The 24,340-nt window shown below is 35.2% G+C and overlaps 1 protein-coding gene across 2 annotated transcripts in view; it reads right to left on the reverse strand.

Moving 5' to 3' along the window:
- ZDHHC17 (zDHHC palmitoyltransferase 17) overlaps nucleotides 1-24,340 on the reverse strand; it is a 92,672-nt gene that overhangs the window by 9,681 nt on the left and 58,651 nt on the right. For both annotated transcript variants that reach the window (XM_073900625.1, XM_073900626.1), the window contains exons 9-13: nucleotides 13,844-13,986; nucleotides 12,024-12,126; nucleotides 4,430-4,552; nucleotides 3,295-3,357; nucleotides 498-591 (exon numbers count right to left, since the gene is read on the reverse strand). In XM_073900625.1, the coding sequence (XP_073756726.1) occupies nucleotides 498-591; nucleotides 3,295-3,357; nucleotides 4,430-4,552; nucleotides 12,024-12,126; nucleotides 13,844-13,986 (526 nt within the window). The remainder of the gene's footprint in view (nucleotides 1-497; nucleotides 592-3,294; nucleotides 3,358-4,429; nucleotides 4,553-12,023; nucleotides 12,127-13,843; nucleotides 13,987-24,340) is intronic.

Raw genomic sequence — 24,340 nt, forward strand, 5'->3', positions numbered from 1 at the left:
ATCTCTGCCATGTTTCCCTGTTGTCACCTCATAAAAACCCAGGGTCATCTCTCAGACCACTTAGTTCACCTCCTCAGACCACACCACTCTTGAACACTAAGGTATATAGAGTTTTTATCTGTCGTTCCTCTCTACTTCTGTACACAACATTCTTCCAAATATTTTTATTGCCTTAACTTTTTCCACTTTAACTAAAAAGCAATACTGTCTCTGCATCCTTATTGATTCCACTATTATCCAATAAAGAAAACAGGAAAGAATAGGCACCAGAAAGAAATGATAGAGAAATGTCAATCTTTTCTAGACACTGATTTTATAACTTTCCCCCCCCTCTTTCTCACAACTGAGTTGCTGTTTGTCAACCAGATTAACTGGGGGCAGGGCTATAGTAGAGTGTAGGAATGAAGTTTCTACCATCTACTTTAATACTGTACTTCATTAGTTATCTAGAATAACTTAAATGAACAATGCACTTAGAAATTATTAATAAAACTTACCTACACAGTTACCCACCCATGGGCAATGATGATCAAATTTTGCTATGCAGCGGTTGCACACACCACAATGTTTGGACCTCACTGGTTTCCGTATCTGTTAATAAGCATTTTAAAAGATTACGAAAGGCACTACACCGAAGAAAGGAAAGCTGAACACTGATTTTCTCAAAATACAATTATGAAGAAAACAAAACTATATTTCCAGAGGCATAAAATAAAACAAAAACCACTACTGTTTTGTTAAATGAGATTTTAACTGCAACACAAAAGATAAAAAGGATAAGCCTACTGTGGAATATAAACGCCTAAGAGTGGGGTAGAACCATCACTTTACAAAACTAATTAAGACTCAAAGACCAATTTGCTGTTGTGATGAATGGTACTGTATTTAATTCACACCCCTCAAGTCTCTGAATAATAAAAACATCACTCTCCAGGCTTCTAAATGAAAAGTTATTGTGATTAATGGTCATGATACTGGTTCTTGTTTAACGAAATGAAATTGTTCCTTAGTAAAAGGAAGGCCAAATTAGAAGTGAATAAAAGCAGCTTTTAAAATTCAAAATCATTAATAAAATGTCTTCCCAAAGGTAACAAATCCAACAAAAACCAGTAAGTGTACACACATCTTTCTCTTTCCCTGGCTCCTGAAATCTCAGATTAAGGTACAACATCTCTGCTGAACTTCATGACCCATCTAAGAAAGTACACCATGCTTAGCAAATTTAGGTAGTCCCTATTACTTCAAAAACATAAAATATATTCATTATTCAGCTCCTGACAGGCGATAAAGAATTCATGTTTATGATGCCTTACTGTTTTAGGTGTTGCGAAATGTTTCACTCTATATTACTCTGAATCAGCCAAGTGAATAAAGAACTCATTATTGATCTTTGAAGGGCTGCTCATCCTAATGCTGGATACATGACAAGAGCTAGTTATTAACCCATGCCAGAAACAAAATTTATAACATCCTTCATTGGTGTTTCAATAAAAGCACTGCCGTTTCTCCACCAGTTTGTATAAGGTTATGTATCATTCTGAGGCACTAAGAAAAAGCACAGGTTGACTATGCAGTCCTTACACAGACTAAAATGATCTGTGGGCTCTTTAAAGGGTCACTTATTCTTTACCACAGATAGGAAACTACATCTATTTAGGAGAAAGAAGAAGGATGTATTAAACAAATCTTATCTCCACTTCCAACCCTCAACTATACTTGCCCTTTGGGCAATACTTGTCAGTGAATTCTCAACAAAGATTGACACAAGGCTCCTGAGCATGAGAGGCTCCTCGGTTCACTTACAGAGTAATTCATTTTTAGGAAATTCTGATTTACATATGGCTTCTTAGGGACCTGTCTTTTTATCAAAGGGAAGGATACCCACATAATGACAAATACCTCTGCCAATTTGAATTATTTTATAATTGGATATGCTCTTTTCTTTACAACACAGAATTATCTATCCAGAAGTACACGGCTTACAATAATATAATAAAACATTTATGCTAGAATGATAAAAAGTCTTGTTCTTGCCATCGGATATTTATTTAACAGTGAAACCATACTGAGTGACTCTATAAAGAATTTGTTTGCCACATGGCAAACATATCAGCAATGCATACTTGGCTTTGTGGAATGGAATAATATGTCCAGAGAACAGCAGAATACAAAACTGTTCTGAACATTAGGGTGCCAATCCTGTAAATTAACCATTTGTAAAGCACAGAAACAAAAACCTTTTTAAAGAATGCTTGAAAATTCAAAAGAATCTAGTCAGCACCTTAAAGTTGCTACCAAAAGTAAAGCATTATACATTTTGAATATTCAAAATTGTAACTGTTTGGTTAAGGAATGGAATGTTAGGTGGAACAACTTAAACAATCTGTAGAGTTAAGAGCTCCATTTCAAAGACTTATTCCAGGATCCCAAACTAAGTCAATTCTCTTGTTGTTATTTACATGTTAAGACATTAGTTCAGTGATAGTGTATAACTTAAAAGTATAAAAGGACATTTAGTTTCATGGATGATTTAGGGATTATTTCCATGTAGGAAAACATGGTTTAACACTGTGGCGACCTATATATTTTTTCAAGAACTAATTATAAAAATTAGCAGAAAATAATTAAAACACAAAACAGTATTATTCTGTAGAAATTTGCTATCTATAATAACACAAATAATGTATTACTATACCTGATTCCATAAGTAAATGCTATTTAATTTCATTTATACCTTTTTTATGTCCTGAAGATGACAACTTTTAATATCAATGATATAATAGTGCTCAAAGTTCCATAAATCCTCTAAGACAAAGAGGTAACTACTCAAACCGAACCATTTTAGAGGCCATGCTGTCTTAAGTTAGCTAACAGATTTTCCCAATGTGACCTCTAAATATAAGAATAAATTTTTTCTTAAAATGCCTAGGAAAACAATATTAGGGAAGCATAATGAACCTTTGATTTTTAAATATTTTATTACTTAGTTTTTTCTTTGTTGAGTTATATTAAAAAAGAAAAAGAGATTAAGGATGAATACGAAAGAATGGTACGTTGAATCAGAAGTACAGTCAAGGTCCACCATCGGGGGAACAAGCACATTGGGAGGAGACATCTCTTTACCATCTTTCTCCTTACACTATGGTCTAAAAGGAATGTCGCCGGGGGGTGGGGGGGTGGGGAGGGCATGAAATGTGCTCAGCAGAAGAAAGTGTTCTTGTTCCCCACCCCTTCTATGCTATGCCACTGCTATGCGAAGAGGAGAGAGGGTAGAATAAAGAAAAAAAATACTACCAAACAGGTACTGCAGAATATACTGAGGTCCAGACTTCCTGTCTCTGCAAGTTCAACTATTGTCTGTGAATTAAAAATATATATATATATTTTATTCAAAACTGAACAATGTTCACCAACTATAGTGCCATCAATATGAATCAATAAACATGATGTTCATTTTTAATTAACCAATGTTTTCTGCTCAGAATAAAATCTTTTAGTTACTTCTGCTATTTTATTATAATATGAATATAGAAATTTTATTTCTTGGGTATATGAAAATGCAACTCTAAACTTAGGGGAATACTCCTCTGAAAATAAAACTAAGTTACCTACCCTAAGAACTGGTCTGTATAGGTTTTGATGACTAAGACATGAAAATAAACTTAAGTTCAGTAATGAACTTAATCTTCCGAACTGGATTATGACTAAGAAAACCTAGCAAACCAATTAGTAGTAATGTCTGAAGAATACGGTAAACATAAGGATAGCAATCTCTATGCGGGCTAGAAAAGGGGGAATTAGACCCTAAGAATTTGCTACTGTTTTAGTTTATTGTGGACAGTAATAATTCATCAGGATTTGTTTTGTTTTCGGAGACTGGATAAAATAGATCTTAACATAGTTTAACTGCCTCCAGTCTAATCTAATTCTCTACTTATAGGACACCTTAGGGTTGTAAATTTCGTTTCCTAAAGTACCTGGGCTTTAGATAAGGGAGGCCCTGGATTTTACATATATATACACACACACATATATTTGTTATTGAACACACACATAAATATATGTTATTGAAACATAATATCTGAACTATCAACCAGTTTACTGACCTTCCAGTCATTTAATAAACACTTACTGAATTCATATTATTTGCTGAGGGTTTTCATAGATGTTTAAAATGCTGTACTCATCCCTCAAAGCAATCACAGTTCTTATACAGGAGAGAAACATGAAATTTTAAAATGTCATGAAAGTGTAAGGATAGGCATTCAGGAGTACCAAGGGTGAGCAACAACTATGCATAATCTCAATTTGGTTTGAAACTTCTTTATGTTCTAAAAGATAGTTTCTTTCTTTGTACTCTAATATCTGGTATAAATACTGATAATTTGGCAATTAAACACATATAACTAGTTAGATTCTATCTTGCTACCTTTTTCTTTTGTTCTTCTGTAGCTTTAATAATCCCTGGATCTGATTTCCAAGATTTTCCAAAATTGTAGAAAAGTGCAACACTATTGGCAAGGAATGGAAGATGGATAAATAAAAAGTTGAGATGTGCCTGAAGTTAAGGAATCTAAAGAAGCAATGATAAATGAGTTACTATCATAGGTAAACTTATAATCTGTAAAATTTTATCACACACACAGACACACACACACACACACACACACGGGAACACCAAGAAAAAAATACAAGTTGATTTATCTATTATTACATCAAAATAAATATGCTTCTAAATATTCATAACTGAATATAGAAAGTAAAAATGTGATTTCTTTACAAACTTTAAATCATGTAGGATAAGCTTTCTGACACTTTAAAAAAGTCAGTAATGCATTAAAAATTCAGTGAATACATTATTTTTAAATGATCATTATTTCTTCTGATCAAAAATGAAGGGACTTCTCATGTTCAAAGTTATTAACATATTACTTTATCTATATGCATTAAAGTCTTTATATATCCACCACTTAAGATACCACACCTAGGTATTTAAAAAAGACTGCTTTTAAATTCTCTCCATTGCCTTTTTGGATACATTCAAATTGACCCTAATTTTAGAAAAGTATTCATAAACTTGCTTTAAACAGAAGTTTCTATGTTAACATTTTTTCTACCTAATGAAAATATAAGAAATGTACTAGGTTTTATAAATATAAATGAGGAATCAAAAACTACTTAACACTAAGAAAAATAATGTTGCTAGAGCAACACATTTCTGAGGCACAAAATATCTGAAATACTCAAATACTATTTTCAAGACTTTATGCAGGTACAATTATCAACAGCTAAAAATCTCTTGAGAATAAAGCTGGGTAAAATGTACATGCAAAGAATCCTGAACTCTGGTATTTTTCAGGAGCAGGACCTTTATACACTCTAAGTTTGAAAAGGTGCTAACATGTAAATAGCTCAGGTTCTTAAAGCCCGGATTAAATTTGCAAGGGGGCTAAACAGCAGCTCAAGAAATGACTACAGATTTAAAAGGCATAGGATATTCAACAACTAAATATCCGATGAATTTACAGAATTTCTTTCCTTGATCTTTAAAGGTAAAGAGATTAGATATCTTTAAATGGTAATTTGAACTTAGCTTTATTAATAGGTCACACCAGTTAATTTTTTAAATTTACAAACAAAAATTTACAAACTCTCCACAAATGGCATGGTTGTTTTTTGTAAAGGTTTAAAACAACCTTTTTTCCCCCCTATAAATCAGAAAACACTAAAAAGTATAAAGGCAAAAACAATACCTCCACAACCCAGGGACAATTTCTTTTATACTTGGTATTCTGCATTTTTAATAATTGAGATCATAGTGTTTTTATGAACATCAGTAAAACAACACCTATTAATCAACTATATGCCATTTAATCTGCACAAAAACTCTTATCCCCATGTTACAGATGACAAACCTGAGACAGAAGTTAACTAAATAGTCCAAAGTTGCAGACTAAATTAAAGGTAGAGCAGCTATTAAAATCCAGGCTCTTTTTACCTGTGCTATCCTGCCTCTCCAATGCACTCAGCAGAAGATACTGGGTCCTTAGATATTATGAGAACAACATCTTTGGGTATGACCATACTTAAGGCTTGATGTATATTTTTGTACTGTCAGATTATTTCCAGAAAGATACACCAATTTAAAATCCCACTAACATCACATATTGCTTGACTACTACATTTTCATCAGCTTTGAGCAAAGAAGAGTTGTCAATTTTAGAAGCAAAAGAAACCTTATTTTATTGTCTTAATTTGTATTTGTTTTTATGTTTAAATAGTCCTCCAATTAGATAAAGAAGAAGTATGTGTCATCAATGTTTTCATTTAAATGTTTATGGAATCCTTTTTTACATTTAACTCTTTAATCTACTTGGATGTTATTTTGATCCTTGCTGTGAACTGCAGCTCTAACTTAACCACAATACCCAAAAAAACAAAACAAAAATAGCAAATCAAATGAATCAACTGTCTGCAAAATACCAGCAACAACTTCAGAAAGGGGACAAGCCACACTATACCATAAAGTTCAACTGGAGGTCAAGAAAAGACAACTCTGGTAAGGCAAGCTGCCTGGGGTAGTTGTTAATCCCACCTCCACTTGTACGAACAGTATGGAAAATGCAGATGAGAAGATAAAGTCAGAATTCTCATCAGTCCCACCTGGCCCTCTGCTGTGGACTGAATCATGTCCCACTCCCTAACCCCCCCACCCAAATTCATACGAAGCTCTAACCTCTAATGTGACTATTTCTGGAAATGGAGTCTCTAGGTGGTAATTAAGGTTAAATGAGGTCATAAGGGTAGGACCCTAATCCAACAGGATTGTGACTGTGTAAGATTTAAGAGGAAGAAAGAAATCTCACTCTCTCCCCCTGCTATGTGGGACACAGGGAGGAGGTGGCTACAGGAGAGGAAAAGAATCCTCGCCTGAACGTTATCATGCCGGCATCCTTATCCAGAACTGTGAGAAAGTCAATTTCTTTGTGTAAGCTAACCAGTCTATGTTACTTTGTACTGGCAAAGATCTAAACATCAAATTATTCTTCAACTTAAATAGAATTTCAATCAAAATTGCATCAGGCTTTTCACAGAACTTAAAAAGCTAATTCCAAAAAATCTGAAAAGAACAAAGTGCCAAAAAAGCTAAAATATTCCTGAGAAACAAAGAAGCTGGGAAACTTGGCCTACCAGATATCATGATTGAAGACTAAAGCTTTAGGGGGGAGGTGGGGCGGGGGAGGAGGATGGGTGAAATAGGAGAAAGGGATGAAGAATACACCTATGGGGAGCACTGTGTAATATACAGAATCACTGCATCATTTGTACACCTACAACTGACATAACACTGTTATCTGTACTAGAAGAAAAGGAGGAAGGGAGAGAGGAAGGAAGCTAGGAAATTAAGAAGTGAGGAAGGAAGGAGAAAGCTATAGTAATAAAATAGTACTGAGACAGCAGAGATCAATAAACTGAATAGAGTACAGGAAAACTGATAAATATCAAGGTTGATACTGCAACTGAGTGAAGAAAGGGTATACTGGAGCAATGAGTTCCCTAATAAGCAAAAAGGAAGATAGACACACGCTGGCCCTCACATCATTCATTATACACAGTACTGAAATACACATTAAGAAATAAATTAGAGATTATCTTTAATGACTTCAGAAACACCTGCACATGCACGCGCACACACACACACATGCACGCGCACACACACACACACACACACACAAATGATATACAAGAATATTTACAACAATATTTTCAGAATTCACAGACGTAGTGACTGGACACCTGAAGACAGGTATTAAAAAGCTTAGAGAATATTATAAGAAAACTGGAAAAGATACCAAAAAAACCCCCCCAAACTGAAAAAGTCCTAACAGTAAACGGCAGGAAAAAAATGCTTAAGAGGAAAATGTATAGGAAAAGATGGTGAAAATGATAATTTAGCAATGTCTTCATTTTTATATACATAATCATCCCAGCTTCCAGAAGTTCTTTATATCCATCTTTAGTTTAAGCTTAATTTAACTTAAAACCTGACTGAAAACTAATTTATTTTTAGACATAAAATTTCTAATAGCCTGACATATTTTTTCACTTATTACATCTTAAGTATAAGCCCACATTAAGTCTTAGAAAAGCACTGTAATGGCTATTTTATCCCATACTACACATAGCTAATTGGTAACAACTATTCCCCATTCAGGATGGATACTCAGGTTGTTTCCACTTTTTCCCTACTATAAATAGTACTATGGCAAACAACTTTGTAAATAAATTTTAGATCTTATCTCTGATGATTTACTTATGAATGACTCAGGGTATTTTTAAAGCTTTTTCTACATGTTGCTTTTCAGGAAGGTTTAAAAACTTAAAATTATGTTCAGAGTATAAAATAAGACATTTGAAGATACACTGTTATCAGATCAAAAAGCTGGGCAAGACTCTTGATAATTACCTATCTATGTGACTTTGGGCAAGACATACAACTTCTCTGAACCTCAACATTTCCATCAGTCAGAGAACAGGATTAGGATTTATGTGGTTTGTTTTTCTAATCTCAAAGAACTGCTTTGAGAACCAAGTCAAACAAGAGATCTGAAAGAACTATAAACCAAAAAGCACTGAATAAATGTAAGGTATATACAAAATGATAATTAATGAACAGTAGAAAAGAATAAGAACTTACTTGTTAGGACAAATAATTTATATCAATATAAAATTCATTACACCACAAAACACGTAAGTTGGGTATCCTATTATGAGAAACTAAAATAAAGTTTATACAATTGATCCTCATGCCTACTTGCTAAAATTTATTTGTAACCCCAAAATCAATACTCACAGTGCTTTTACAGTCATCCATGGATATATGCAAAGTAGCAAAAACTATGAGTCACCCTAGGTACACAATGCCAGCCGAGCTGAACAAGAGAAGTCTGCCTACTTGTTCTAGCTCTCATACTGTAAACGAGTATCTTTTCATGGTCTCTTCTGTGCCACACTTTTTGCCTATTTGTGCTTTTTGTTGGCAATTTTGCTATTTAAAATGGTCTCCTAGGGTAGTGCTGAAGTGTTATCTTAATGTTCCTAACACAAGAGGGCTGTGATGTGCCTTACAGAGAAAATAGGTGTGTTAGATACGCTTTGTTCAGGCACGGGTTATAATGCAAGCTGGCTGTGAATTCAATGTCAATCAATCAATGATAAATATTAAATCTGATATTTATACAGAAACACATATAAAACCACGGTTATGTACTGATTGGCTCACAAAAATGTTATGACCAGAGGTTTGCATTTCTTTTTCTCCTAGGAGCAACAGGTTTAGTATTTGCTAATTCAATGTTTGCAGCAACTTCATAGAACATAATTACCACATATAATGAAAATTGACTGTAACTCTATTTTTCACAACTGGTCTAATCAGTTTTAATTACATATGTAGTCATGAGTCGCATGAGGAAAGTGGTAGAATCAACAGCAAAGAGGATGAGGTCAACAAGAGAGAGAGTCCCTGAGAAGAGCTGCCATTTTTAACTCCCTTATCTTATATCATGAACCTTCTGACTCTTTCCTGTCTAACATCCTTTGTGCTTCCATTATAAATTATTCTGGGCTCTTTCTGTTCCCTTCCTATATAGGTTTCCTGAGCTCTTATCTCTGGCCTCAAAGTTTAATACTGAAAAACAAAAAAATATAGTTCTAAAATCACATACGGCATAGAGATCTGGTTCTTTTATAACATAGAAAAGCGTAAAGCTTTTTTTTTATTATCAGAATTTAAAGTTATTTGTGATTTCATTCCACATTCCATGAGCAGCATACACACATACACAAACATTCAAATAAAAGAAATCGTAAATGCACACTTAAAGCCTATGTGGACACAATGATCCCAAAAGTCATGGATAAGATAGTAACACACACTTATTTAACATTTTTTACGTCAGGTGTGTCCTAAGTTTTATTACATTCATCTTCTCAAGAATTCTGTGAGACAGTACTATGATCATCACTCCTTTACAGACAAGTATAAAAACTTTGTATTCTCATACAATTTTTATTTGAAAAATTAAATACATACAATTTGTTCAGTGCATCTAAAAAATGAACTATATGCCAATCTATTCTAATGGCATAATTATTCAAATAGGGCAAGTTAAATTGCTTGATTGTGCTGACCTTCCTTTCAAAATCTACTTCTTACATTCTCAACTCGCTTTGGAAACTTGCATAGCTATTTTATTCTATCTCCAAATAAGGAAGAAAGAAAAGGAAAAAATTCAAGTCAGACTACATAAAAACTCTCTGGCATGTTTTCATTATTTGTAATTTACTAATTTTCCTACTTTTCTCCACTTAAATGCACAATAGATTAAGAGAACAGCAACAGTCTAAAATTATTTTGAGATACGAATCTGACTTTTTTCATGATATAAAATTTACTGTCCAATTTAGGAAACAAAATGAGAAAATATGTCTGGAATACTAATGTCATTTCAGAGGTCAGTGCTTTTTATAAATTTAAAATAGATGAGGTAACAAAAATAAGCAGATCTGTTTTACCTAGACTAAATGTTCCAATAAGACAAATTCTAATGTTTAATAAACCCTTGAAGAACAATTTTTATGTCAAAGTTTAGTACAAGGCAGAATGAGCTAGCAAAAACTGCCACAACGAAATATTTCAAAAGAAACTTATGCTAAGGAAATATTTTTTAAGCACTATACTTTCTGAAAGTAATCATATAATGACATAAAAATGTAAGAATGACAGGTATAGCCACAATTCTGTGCCTCAGTCTCAAAATAAGCATTTTGTTTTTCAATACTTTTTGTTTAAAACACAAGACAATAAAAAGAACACAGTGCTATAACATGCAAGACTGTGAAGTGAAACTAGGTATTAATTAAAATTGTTCAGAACAGGGGCGCCTGGGTGGCTCAGTCGTTAAGCGTCTGCCTTCGGCTCAGGTCATGATCCCAGGGTCCTGGGATCGAGCCCCACATCAGGCTCCCTGCTCCACGGAAAGCCTGCTTCTCCCTCTCCCACTCCCCCTGCTTGTGTTCCCTCTCTCACTGTGTCTCTCTCTGTCAAATAAATAAAATCTTTAAAAAAAAAAAATTGTTCAGAACAGTCATAAGTCAACAAAAACTGCATTCCATTTAAAACCTATCATATTTTTTATGGTAATGTTTTAAAAAATGATTTATTAACAGACATTTGTGAAACATGTGCCTTTATTTTAATAAAACAGACTGTTACTGATAGAGCTTCTTCTACATAAAAATATCAAAAGTTGACATTGGTCTTATTTCTTTGATACACACATGCACACACACGTTTACAATTTCAAATTATTACTTTTTAAAAGCATACTACACTGAAATAATGAGCAAATATTTGAAGATACAGTACTGCATGCTTTTCATGATGCAAAAGAGAAAATTAACTGTTACCAACCACAACAAAATAAAAGGTTGTGATATTAAGAAAGTATTTAGAGAAAATAGTTTGATACTAAAACATGAAAATCATAGTTTAGTAAAAAAGGTTTCGAATAGGTGTTGTTGAATCAGACTAGTGTGTGTTTCTATCCCAACCTTACCAGAGACTAGCTATGTGGCCTTGGGCAAGGATAACAGCTTAGCCTATTTAAGCCTAAATTTTCTCATCTATAAAATGTGGAGACAAAAATATTAATATATAGAATGTGTACTAAATGAGTACAAATGAGTATTTACGAAAATGCCCTTTAAACACTCAATAAATAATAGCTACTATTATTATTACTGATGTAGTCATTAAAAGCAGCTTTCAAAAGCAAACGATTAAATATGAAACATTTTAAAACAATATTTACTTTGGTTCACAATTAGTATTTTCCTAGAAATACTGTTTTACTGCAGCAAATCATAAGTAGTTCAGTCCTAATGTTAAATCAGTATAAAACATTCATTTAAATAACAAACAAAAATTGCTTTAGATACGACCTTTATAACCAAAGGATATCATTCCAAAACCAGAAGAACCACGTTACATACATCCAGAATTTGGTTGCCAAATATATTCCAAGGGGCAATGCACTATGCATTGAATGATCAAAAAAGGATCTGCAAAATACAAGTTTTTATAAAATTTGAGCTCTATATTTCTTTATAAAAATGAACAATTACTTAAATGAAAATTATACACATTCCATATAGTAAACTCTGGTTTAACCAAAATCCAGAAATCCAGGATGCTTAAATACCAAGACCATTTTTCATGGTAATCAATAACAAATGAGGGCACAGCTGAATCAGTCAGCAAGATTCTGAAGCTCCTAATCTGCCGAGAAATGGAATTCTATTCTATTCTATGTACTTTTCAACCTCAGAATTTCAGTCTATTCCTATACTCTTAAATCAATAATTCGCTTTAGTATATTTAGTAACTCTATCACTCAGCATATTATTCACCAAAGACTCATTATAATTTTGACAAACAAGTCAAAGCAATCCTCAAGTTTTTATGTTTCATTATTTCTCCTTACCTACACACTCTTATTAAGCTTTTAGTACAGCTTTCAAATAGAATGAATTGGCCAGTGTAATAGAACTGAAGGTCATGATGTACAGAATTTAGAACTGGGGGAAAAATATGTATTAATGAATTTTATTAAACATAAGCAGGATCACCTATCCATGTAGACTAAGTAGGAAGTCTTCCTATTTATGGGATCCCTTGGAGCTCCTAGAAACACTACAATGAGATTCATTACCTAGAATTAAGCCTCTTCCTGACAGTTAACATATTAGTGTATTACCAGTCATCCTCATCTCTGTGAATTATTTTCACAACTCCTTTTTCACAATTCACGTGAAAACAAAGTATAAAGAAATGGAGATTACGTGGAAAGTTCTAGATCATAGACAACTGCCTAGGTTTGCTGAATGGGCAACTTAAATGAGATCTAAGGATAGGAAGAAAGGGAAAGATCACAGTGTTTTAAAGAAAAATGAGGGAGGAGAAAATACAAAGGCTGAGCCTTACTGCATATGTTCAGACTCTCTCTACCGTAGTACTAAAATCAAACCTCTTTCTTGCACATTATTTATGACCAAAGAAAATATAATTCCTATGGAAAGGTAACCTCAACCATTATAATTACCTAGAAATAAATAATATGTATATGGCAGTTAGAGTTGAACGAACTCAAGTCTACTTCTACTGAAATGTTTTAAAATTGTATTTTAGCCTTAAAAATTATGTTAGACTTTGGTCAATGAAAGTACCTGGGGAATTTCAACATTTCAGTTTGTTTCCTATAGTTATGGGTCTCTCATGGTTTGTCTCCCTCTCTGATTTCTTCCTATTCGGTTTTCCCTCCCTTCCCCTATGATTCTCTGTGCTGTTTCTTATATTCCACATATGAGTGAAACCACATGATAATTGTCTTTCTCTGTTTGACTTGGGATTGCTGGAGGGGAAGTGGGGGAGGATGGGGTAATTGCCTGATGGGCATTAAGGAGGGCACGTGATGTGATGAGCACTGGGTGTTAAATGCAACTGATGTATTACTGAACTCTACATCTGAAACTAATGATGTACTATATGTCGGCTAACTGAATTTTAATAAAAAAAGAAAAAGAAAAAAAAGAATTTCAACATTAAAAAACTTAAAAGATTTCAGATATAAGTCTGCCAAAATTCTTTAACATTAAATTAAAATGAAACATATTACCTAAAGGCAGTGTTCTAAACATACAAAACATTAATTTTACATAGCAGGGTCCAAATTATATCCTTTCATGCAGTTAAAAATATGGTTAAAAACAACATACTTACTTTGAAAGAAATTGTACTGTAGCCCAAACGCCACCATACATTAGCCCTTTAATGAGCCAAGAATCAATATTTAGGTCTGCTATAAACCCAACCAGCCAAATAACTAGGAATGGAGTTCCTAACATTACTTTCTGCCGAAATTCCTGTACAAAAAAAAAAAAAAAATCAGTTAGAAAGTTTGCATGTTTCAAGTAATCTAAATGTGAACCACTGTTATCTTTGTGAAAACATGCAACAGAGAGTGAAATTCATTCATTCAAATACGCCTACTATGCACTATTCAAGGTGCTAGTCTCAGTCTTCTACAGACAGGCATTAAATAGACAATTTACAAGTACTTCAGTAAAATTGTGGAAAATGAGAATCTAAGTTATAGGAGTGGATCTAGATATTCAGATACAAAAGACAGCAGTACCACCTGCCAATGCATGGATAAACTAGAAAATAGTTCATGATGATACTACCCCATTAACAGGGCCATTGATAACTAGAGAGATAAGAACCCAGAACGACTTGAAGTTCTAAGAGCTACATCAGATAAAGAAGCGTGAGGATGCTTAGCCTGAAGAAAACACTTGGAATGATACATAAAAACAGTAAACTAAAATCTTAAAATGAGATAGAAAATAAAAATCAAACAATCTAAAGGGTCCCAGAGTCCAAAGAATGAAGATTATGTGCCTCTAAACACATATCAAAGCACAGTGCTTAATACTCTGGAGGTAGTTCCATTTCATTGTTGTACTGATCTAGTTGTTACAAAGTCTGTACTTTGTAGGTTGTTAGAAAACCTATCTATATCTACTTCCTTATAACATCTATCACAGTTATATCTTCAGAGCAACACAAAGTAAAATCTACCACCTCCTCCACATAGCAGCCCCTCACAAACTGACAGGCAGCTACCAAGTCTCTGGAGGTACCTTAACAGAACAATGTAAGATCTTCCAGCTGTGATCTAACAAAGCTCAGAGTATAAACATTACTTTTCTCCTTATTTACCTTTCTAAAGGCTAAGATACATTTTTTTTAGCACCCCTCCTATACTGTTGGCTTTCAGCGAAATACTTTTTCATATAAATGGCCATGTCTTTCCCAACTTAACCACTGTAATTCATTTTCTGAATGGTGCCCAATTTTAACTTGAAAAACAATTAAACATAACTTCAGAGTTTAATTTTATGCTGTAGTAAACTAACTAACCCTGCTGATCTGTTTTTTTCATCTCAAGTATGCATGAATTTTGTATCAAGACATTAGAGAAGATTTATAACTGGGAGGACAAAGTATATGGTAAAGGGTGGGTATTGGTGGGAGAGAAGGCAGGTCATTGGAAAAGTATTTTCTAAAATTATCTGTAATTTGCCTTGTTTTTAGTTAAGATGCTTTTTCTCCCTCAGCAATAGCCACATTTTTTCATTATTAAAAATAAAGATACAATTTACATATAGTAAAATTCACCCTCTTTGGGGCAGAGTTCTCTGATTTTTGATTAACATACACTGTTTTGTCAGCATGAAAATCAAGACACAGAACAGTTCTATCAAGCCCTGAAATATCCTGTGTTCCCAGTCCCAGCCCCTAACAAACACTAATCTCTACCCCTATATTTTTTGCTTTGCAGGAATGTCTTATAAATGGAATCAAACTGACGCAGTCTTTTAAGTCTGGCTTCTTTCACTTAGACAATGCATTTGACATTCACTCACGCTCTTGGGTGTATCAGGAGTTTGTTCCTTTTTAATGTTAACTAGTATTCTATTATAGGATGTATCACAGTTTATTTACCAATCTCCAGCTAAAGGATTAGGGTTGTTTCCAAATTTGAGGACTGTGAATAAAGCCATTATAAACATTTGCACACAGGTTTTTGTGTGAACATAGTTCATTTCACTTGGATAAATACCTATGCGTGGGCTTCTGGAGTGTTTTTTTTTTTTTTTCAAAATATTATTTAACACATGTATTTATGATACATACCATAAAGATGTTTAAAAAAAAGAGATGTAATGGTGATGTGCTGCTACTGTAGATATGAACAATCTATTTTTTCTTGAATTTTATTATGGAAATTTTCAAATATATAGTAAGTTTGAATGAATTTTATAGTAATTTGCATTTCCCTAATGACTAATGATGTTGAACAGCTTTTCATGTGCTTATCTGCCATTTTTATATCTTTTTGGTGAAATATCTCTTTAACCCATTTTTCTAACTGGGTTGTTTGACTTTTTCACTGTTAGTTCTGAAAAATTCTTCATACATTCTGGAAATTAGTCCTTTACTGGGATATATGGTTAGCAAATATTTTATCCCAGTCTGCAGTTTGTCTTTTCATCCTAATTAACAGAGTCTCTCATTGGACAAAAGTTTTTCATTTTGATGAAGTCTAATTGATTAGTTTTTACCTTCATGGATCATACATTTCATGTCAAGTTTCTTTGTATAGCCCCAGATTCTGATGATTTGTTTTTTCCTAAAAGTTTTATAGTTTTACATTTAAGTCTGTGAATCATTTTGAGTTAACTTTTTTATACAGTGTGAGGTTTGAGTAGAGGTTTATTTATTATTTTTTTGCTTATGCAGGTCCAAATGTGCCAACATCATTTGTTGAAAAGGCTGTTTCTCTTCCACTGAACTATATTTGTACTTCTGTAAGTCAGTAGGCATATATCTGTGTGATTCTATTGCTGGGTTCTCTATTTTGTTCCAGTGATCTAGGAATTCGTTCCTCCAATACCACACATTCTTGATTACTGTAGCTACATGGCAGGTCTTAAAATTGCACAGGATGATTTTTTTTTTTTCAAAACTGTTTTAGCCATTCTTGATCTATTGCCTTTCCATATAAATTTTAGAATAATCTTGGCTATACAAACAAATCTTACCGGAATTTTTATTTAATTGCGTCAAATTTGTGTAACAATTGGGGCACTATGTTGAGTCTTCCATTTCATGAACACAGCATGTCTCTCCATTTATGTAGATCATCTTTGATTTCTTTCATTGACATTTTAAAAAATTTTCAGTATACAAGTAACTTTACATGTCTGGTTAGATTTATACCTAAGTATTCTGATTTTTTTTGAGCAGCTGTAAGTAATATTGTAGTAATTCTGGTGTTCACATGTTTATTGCCAAGTATAGAGAAATAAAATAAAATATCCTGTGACTTGCTAAACTCATTTATTAGTTCTAGGAGTTTATTTTGTAGATCCCTTGGGATACAGACAATCATGTCAACCACAAATAGGGACAATTTTATTATTTTTTCCTTTCTGAACTATACGCCTTTTAACTTCCTTTTCTTGCTTTATTTCACTAGCTAGAACTTCCAGCATTTAGAGTCTCTGTGTGGTCGGGACTTGCAGCACTAAGTTGAATAGGAACAGTAAAAGGGATATCCTTGCCTTGTTTGTTTGTTTTTTTTAAAGATGTTATTTATTTATTTGACAGAGAGAGACACAGTGAGAGAGGGAACACAAGTGAGGGAGAGGGAGAAGCAGGCTTCCCGCTGAGCAGGGAGCTCGACGTGGGGCTCGACGTGGGGCTCGATCCCAGGAACCCAGGATCATGACCCGAGACAAAGGCAGACGCTTAACAACTGAGCCACCCAGGCGCCCCAATCTTGTTCTTGACCTTAGGGGGAAATCAGTCTTTCACCATAAAGTATGATGTTAGTTGAAGGTTTTAGAAATGCTCTTTATAAAGTTCAGGAAATTCTCCTCTATTCCTATTTTTCTGAAAGTTTTACCATAAATGGATACTGATCTTTATCAAATGCTTTTTTCTGCATTGATATAATCATGAGATTTTTCTTGTTAATATGGTAGATTACACTGAATAATTTTGAATATTTAAATCAGCCTTGCATTCCTGTAATAAACCCAATTTGGTCATAGTGCATAATTCCTTTTATGTAATGATGATTTCTATTTGTTAGTATTTTGTTAAAAATTTTTAAGTGTACAGTTGACCCTTGAGTAACAGGGGTTAGGGGTACCAACCCCTTGCAATCAAAAACCTGCATATAACTTGACTCCCCAAAAATTTAACTACTAATAGCCTACTATTTTCACTGGAAGCTTTGGCAATAACACAAACAGTTGACTAAACATATTTTGTATGTTATATGTATTATATACTGTAGTCTTATAGTAAAACTAGAGAAAAGGAAATGTTAAGAAAATCATAAGGAAGAGAAAATACATTTCAATATTGTATTTACCAAATACAAACCTGTGTCTTCAAAGGTCAACTGTATATTCATGAGGGATATTTGTTTATAGTCCTTTGTTTTGTACTGTCTTTGAGTGGTTTTGGTATCAGGCTAACACATACTGCTTCCAATCTGTTACTTACCTATATAAGCTATTTGCCGATATTCTTACACATGAAGTGAGTTTCTTATAGACAGTATATAGTTGCGTTATGCTTTATAATACACAGAGCCAATAACTGTCTTTTTCTTGGTATATTAGAATATTTTAATTTAATGTGATGATTGACATGTTAGGTCTATAATTTTATTTTTTGTTTTCTTCTTCTGTTTTAGTTTCTCTGCTTTCTTTTTCCTGCCTTCTTGTGGGTAACTGGAAAGCTTTTTAGAATTCTATTTTATCTACAGTGTTTTCCAGTTTATCCCTCTGAACAGCTTTTTTAGTGGTTACTCTAAATATTATATAAACATAACGTAACACATTGGTATCATTTTACCAGTTCAAATGAAGTATAGAAATCTTACCTGCCTTTATGTCCCTCTACCCTCCCATTTATATTATAAATTGCCTCACATGTATACCTACATTTAGAGACACATCAAACAATATTATAATTTTTGCTCCAACTGCCAAGCATAATTTGGAAGGCATAAGATGAGAAGTCTACTGCATTTACCCATAAATTTGTTTACTATGATCTGATGTTCCAAGATTTTTCCTTTTATCGTTTCCTTTCTGTTTAGCGAGTATCTCTTAGACATTCTTCTAGGGTAGGTCTGCTGGCAACAAATTCTCTTAATTTTCCTTTATCTGAGAATGTACTGATTTCTCCTTTATTCTTGAAAGACATTTTTACTGGATACTGGATTCTGGGTTGACAGTTCTTTCCATTCAGCACTTGGAAAATGTGCCAGTTTCTTCTGGATTCTCTGCTTTCTGATGAGAAACGCACTGTCATTTGAACTGTTTCACTCCTACTGGTAAGGGGATTTCAAGAATTTTTTTGTTTAGTCTTTGGTTTCCACAAGTTTGACTATGATGTGTTCAGGCAGGATTTCTTTGAGTTTATTCTGTTTAGGGTATGTTCCACTTCTTAATCGGGAGGTTGGTCTTTTGTCAAATTTGGGGATTTCATGGACCACTGTATCTTTTGGGTACTTTTTTAGCTCCACCCTCCCTCTCCTCTTTTTCTGGAACCCTAATCATATCAACGTTAGATATTCTGTTATAACCCTTAGGCTCGTTCATTTTTTCAATTTATTTCCTTTTGTTCAGAATGTCTAATTTTTATTGTTCTAGCTTCAGGGTGACTGATTCTTTCCTCTGTCCCCTCTACTCTGCTGTTGAGCCCATTCACTGAGTTTTGTAAATTTTATTCTAATTTTCAGTTTTAAAATTCCCATTTGGTTCTTCTGTATATTCTATTTCTGTATTTCTACTTCATTGCTGAGACTACTTTTCATTTATTTCAAGCATGTTCATAATTACTCATTGAAGCCTTTGCATAGTGGCCGCTTTAAAATCTTTTGTCAGATAATTCTAATATTTCTGTAATCATTTTGTTGGCGTCTATTTGATTCTCATTTCATCAGTTTCACATCATCTCGGTCCCTGGTATGATGAGAGATTTTCATCTGAAAACTGGGCATTTGGGGTATAATGAAACACTGGATCTTCTTCAAACCTTTTCTTTTAGATGGATTCCTCTGCTGTAGCTTGGCAGAACGAGGGGAGTGAAGCACCTACTCATTACTGCCAGGTGGGGTGGAAGTTCAGACCTCAACTTGGACTTTAATGACACCTGAGGAGGGGACTCCTCATTACCGTTGGGCAAAGGTGGAACTTCCAGCTCCCCATTATACCTCTACTGATAACTCCCTGGCTGGGAAGGTTAGGAGTGCCTCATTATTGTGTCCTATGTGGTCTTCCCTCATAGAGCAGGGATGGGACCTCACTAACAGCCAGTGGGGATAAAAGTCCCAAATCCCTATTTAAGGCTTCTCTGACACCACCCCAGGAAAGAGTTGGGGCACCTCATTACAGCCTGGTAAGGGTGGAAGTCTAGGCCTCTGCTGGTGTGATTCAAGGTGGGGCCACAGTTTTTTCTGCAATATTTGGCTGTGGTAGAAAGTTATCTTCTAAAAGTCTCTATCTTGCTAACCTGTCTCTTTTGTGGTTCTTTGGCCAGAGAACAGGATTTTGTTGGAGCCCTTTTTGTCTGTACCCATTTGTGATTCTAGGTTGTTGGCTTTGTCAGCTCTGTTTTTGGGATATATGAGGCAAAAAAGGGAACACATTTTTCAGGTCCTGAGCTACCTAGCCAATCTGCCTTCTTCTTTCCATCTCCCAGAATTTTCCTACATTTGTTTTGTACATAATGTCCAAGTTTTTCAGCTGTGCTTAGTGTGAACGAATAGGAAAAGTACAGCTATTCCATCTTCCCAGATTTATTTTCACATAATCAATAAACAATATTAAAGAAGAAAATATGTGAGATTTCCACAGTTAACAAGAGGGATTGTGGGTTTTTAAGTGTTGAAAAATACAATTTAGAGATTTCCTAACTTATTATTAAGCATTTATTTAGGAGGCACTCTCTCTCTCTCCCTCTGCCCCTCCCCCATGTCTAAAACCTTCTAACCTTAAAAATCCAAGCGCTTTTAAAATAGTTTTCTAAAATTAAGATTCCCTCCACATCTATCTACTAGCACTGTCCAAAAATACTTTTCCCCCACTGGGATGACTTATTTTTAGTAAAATACTACTGAATCCTAGGTGTGACTATTTCTTGTTTAGTTTTAAATACAGAACATACCTTACAGATTAGCAAATTAAGTCATGTTTATGATTTAAATATTTCAAATGAGATGAAAAGAGAATAGCCTATATAATTACAAATACTTAATTTCAAAAGGCACCCAACCATTGTATATTTTTATTTAGTAATCTTTTTTAAAAATGTAAAATAGAGAAAAGATGGCGGAGGAGTAGGGGACCCTATTCCAACTGGTCCCCTGAAATGAGCTGGATATCTACCAGACCACTCTGAACACCCAGGAAATCAGCCTGAGATGTAAGACGATATCTCTAGATCTCTACAAACAGTGTATCTCAGGCGGTTAGTTTCAAGGTATGAAGCAGGGAGCTGTGATTCCCCAGGCAGCTATCAGATGATAAACGAAAGGGGGAGGGAGCTGTGGGGATCCAGCACTGCCGGTAAGTGACAGCCTCCCACACTGGGGACAGGGCACAGATTCGCAGACCTGTAGTGGCGGGGAAAGGACTTTAGGGCAGCCCCCCAGACTGAAACCTGGAGCAGCAGGGCCGCGCGCGTAAACTGGGGGCGGCTGCTGATTTTAGAAACAAAAGGCAGAGACGTGCCCCCTTGAGCCCCAACCTGGAGGCGAGGACTGGGAGCCCTGCTGGGGGGCACACAACCCAGGATGCTGCAGTTTATAGCAGCACAGACAGAAACTGAGATAGTGTGGCCTGGAGAGCTCACTGAAGAACAGACTGCGATCTCTCTGCTCTGAGGCAGAGGGTTGGAAACGATCTTTTCTGCTCTGACTCTCGGAAGAGACACGGAAAGCCACCAGGGAAAGCCTCCAGAGAACAAAAGCCCCCAAAAACCGTTTTTCACTAAGCCCATCCCCCCACCACAGGGGGCAGGGCAACTCTAGCCACACAGGGTTGCCTGAGTAATAGCGCAGCAAGGCCCCCCCCACCCCAAAAAACAGGCTGGGATAACAAGAGGCCAGCAACCCTAAGGTCCCTAAAAAACAGGTACATCTTGCTTGGGTCATGATCACTAATTTGGATTCTGTACATTCCATCAACCACCCCTCAACAGAATGACTAGGAGGAGGAACCCCCAAAACAGGAAAGACTCAGATACTGTGACTTCTGCCGCAGATTTACAAACGGATACAGATATAATCAAGATGTCAGAAATGGACTTCAGGGTAGCAGTTATGAAGACAATAGCTAAAATGGAGAAATCGATTAATGGCAACATAGTCTCTAAGGGCAGAAATGAAAGCTGAACTGGCAGAACTTAAAAATGCTATCAATGAGATCCAATCCAATCTAGATACTCTAACAGCTAGGGTAAGCGAGGCAGAACGAATTAGTGATCGAGAAGACCAATTGATAGAAAAGAGGGAAAAAGAAGAGGCCTGGGAGAAACAATTCAAAATCCATGAAAACAGAATCAGAGAAATAAGTGATGCCATGAAACGTTCCAATGTCAGAATTATTGGGATCCCTGAGGGGATGGAGAGAGAGAGAGAGGACTAGCAGATATATTTGAGTATACTGTAGCTGAGAACTCCCCTAATCTGGGGGATGAAACAAACATTTGTGTCCTAGAGGCAGAGAAGACCCCTCCCAAAATCAAGGAAAATAGGCCTACGCTTTGGCATGTAATAGTAAAACTCGCAAATCTTCAAACCAAGGAAACCATCTTAAGGGCAGTTGGGGGGAAGAGATTCCTTATGTACAGAGGGAGGATCATCATCAGAATAACGTCACACCTATCCACAGAGACCTGGCAAGCCATAAAGGTCTGGCAAGACATATTCAGGGTACTAAATGAGAAGAACATGCAACCAAGGATACTTTATCTGGCAAGGCTGTCATTTAGAATGGATGGAGAGATGCAGAGCTTCCAAGAGCAGCAGAAACTGAAAGAATATGTGACCACTAAGCCAACCCTGCAAGAAATATTAAGAGGGGTTCTATATAAGGAGAAAGACCCCAAGAGTGATACAGAACAGAAATTTACAGAGACAATCTATAGAAACAAGGACTTCACAGGAAACATGATGACAGTAAATTTGTATCTTTCAATAATCACTCTCAATGTGAACAGCCTAAATGCTCCCGTAAAATGGCACAGGGTTGCAGAATGGATAAAAAGACAGGAACCATCCATATGCTGTCTACAAGAGACTCATTTTGAACCTAAAGATACATCCAGACTGAAAGGGAAGGGATGGAGATCCATCTTCCATGCCAGCGGACCTCAAAAGAAAGCTGGGGTAGCAATTCTTATATCAGACAAATTAGATTTTAAGCTAAAGACTGTAGTTAGAGACACAGAAGGACAGTATAACATTCTTTTTTTTTTAAGATTTTATTTATTTATTTGACAAAGAGAGATAGCAGAGCAGGAACACAAGCAGAGGGAGTGGGAGAGGGAGAAGCAGGCCTCCTGCCGAGCAGGAAGCCGGATGTAGGGCTCAATCCCAGGATCCTGAGATCATGACCTGAGCCGAAGGCAGATGCTTAACAACTGAGCCACCCGGCGTCCCAGACACTATATCTTTATCCAACAAGAAGATCTGACAACTGTAGGCCCCCAACATGGGAGCAGCCATCTACATAAGCCAACTGTTAACCAAAATAAAGAGTCATATTGATAATAATAATTAATTGTAGGAGACCTCAATACTCCACTCTCAGCAATGGACAGATCATCTAAGCAGAAAATCAACAAAGAAACAAGAGCTTTGAATGACACACTGGACCAGATGGACCTCATAGATATATACAGAACATTCCAACGTAAAACAACAGAATACTCATTCTTCTTGAGTGCACACGGAACTTTCTACAAAACAGACCACATACTGGATCACAAATCAGGTCTCAACCGATACCAAATGACTGAGATGATTCCCTGCATATTCTCAGACCACAATGCTTTAAAACTGGAACTCAATCACAAGAAAAAATTTGGCAGAAATTCAAACACTTGGAAGCTAATACCACTCTGCTCAAGAATGTTTGGTCAACCAGGACATCAAAGAAGAACTTAAACAATTCATGGAAACCAATGAAAACGAAAACACATCACTCTAAAACCTATAGGATACTGCAAAGGTGGTCCTAAGGGGGAAATACATAGCCATCCCAGCCTCACTCAAAAAAACAGAAAAATCCCGAATTCACCAACTAACTTTATACTTTAAAGAACTAGAGAAAAAGCAACAAACGATGCCTAAGCAACAGATTAGAAGAGAAATAATTAAGATTAGAGCAGAGATCAATGAATTAGAAACCAGAAACACGGTAGATCAAATCAATGAAACTAGATCTTCAAGAACCAAACTGGTTCTTTGAAAGAATTAATAAGATCGATACACCACTGGCCAGACTTATCCAAAAGAAAAGAGAAAGGACCCAAATTAATAAAATTATGAATGAAAGGGGAGAGATCACGACTAACACCAAGGAAATAGAAACAATTATTAGAATTATCAACAACTATATTGCC

Source organism: Callorhinus ursinus, unplaced genomic scaffold, assembly GCF_003265705.2.
Source record: "Callorhinus ursinus isolate GAN/ISIS: 27379988/994484 unplaced genomic scaffold, GSC_fseal_2.0 scaffold14, whole genome shotgun sequence".
In the NCBI taxonomy this organism is placed as follows: Eukaryota; Metazoa; Chordata; class Mammalia; order Carnivora; family Otariidae; genus Callorhinus; species Callorhinus ursinus.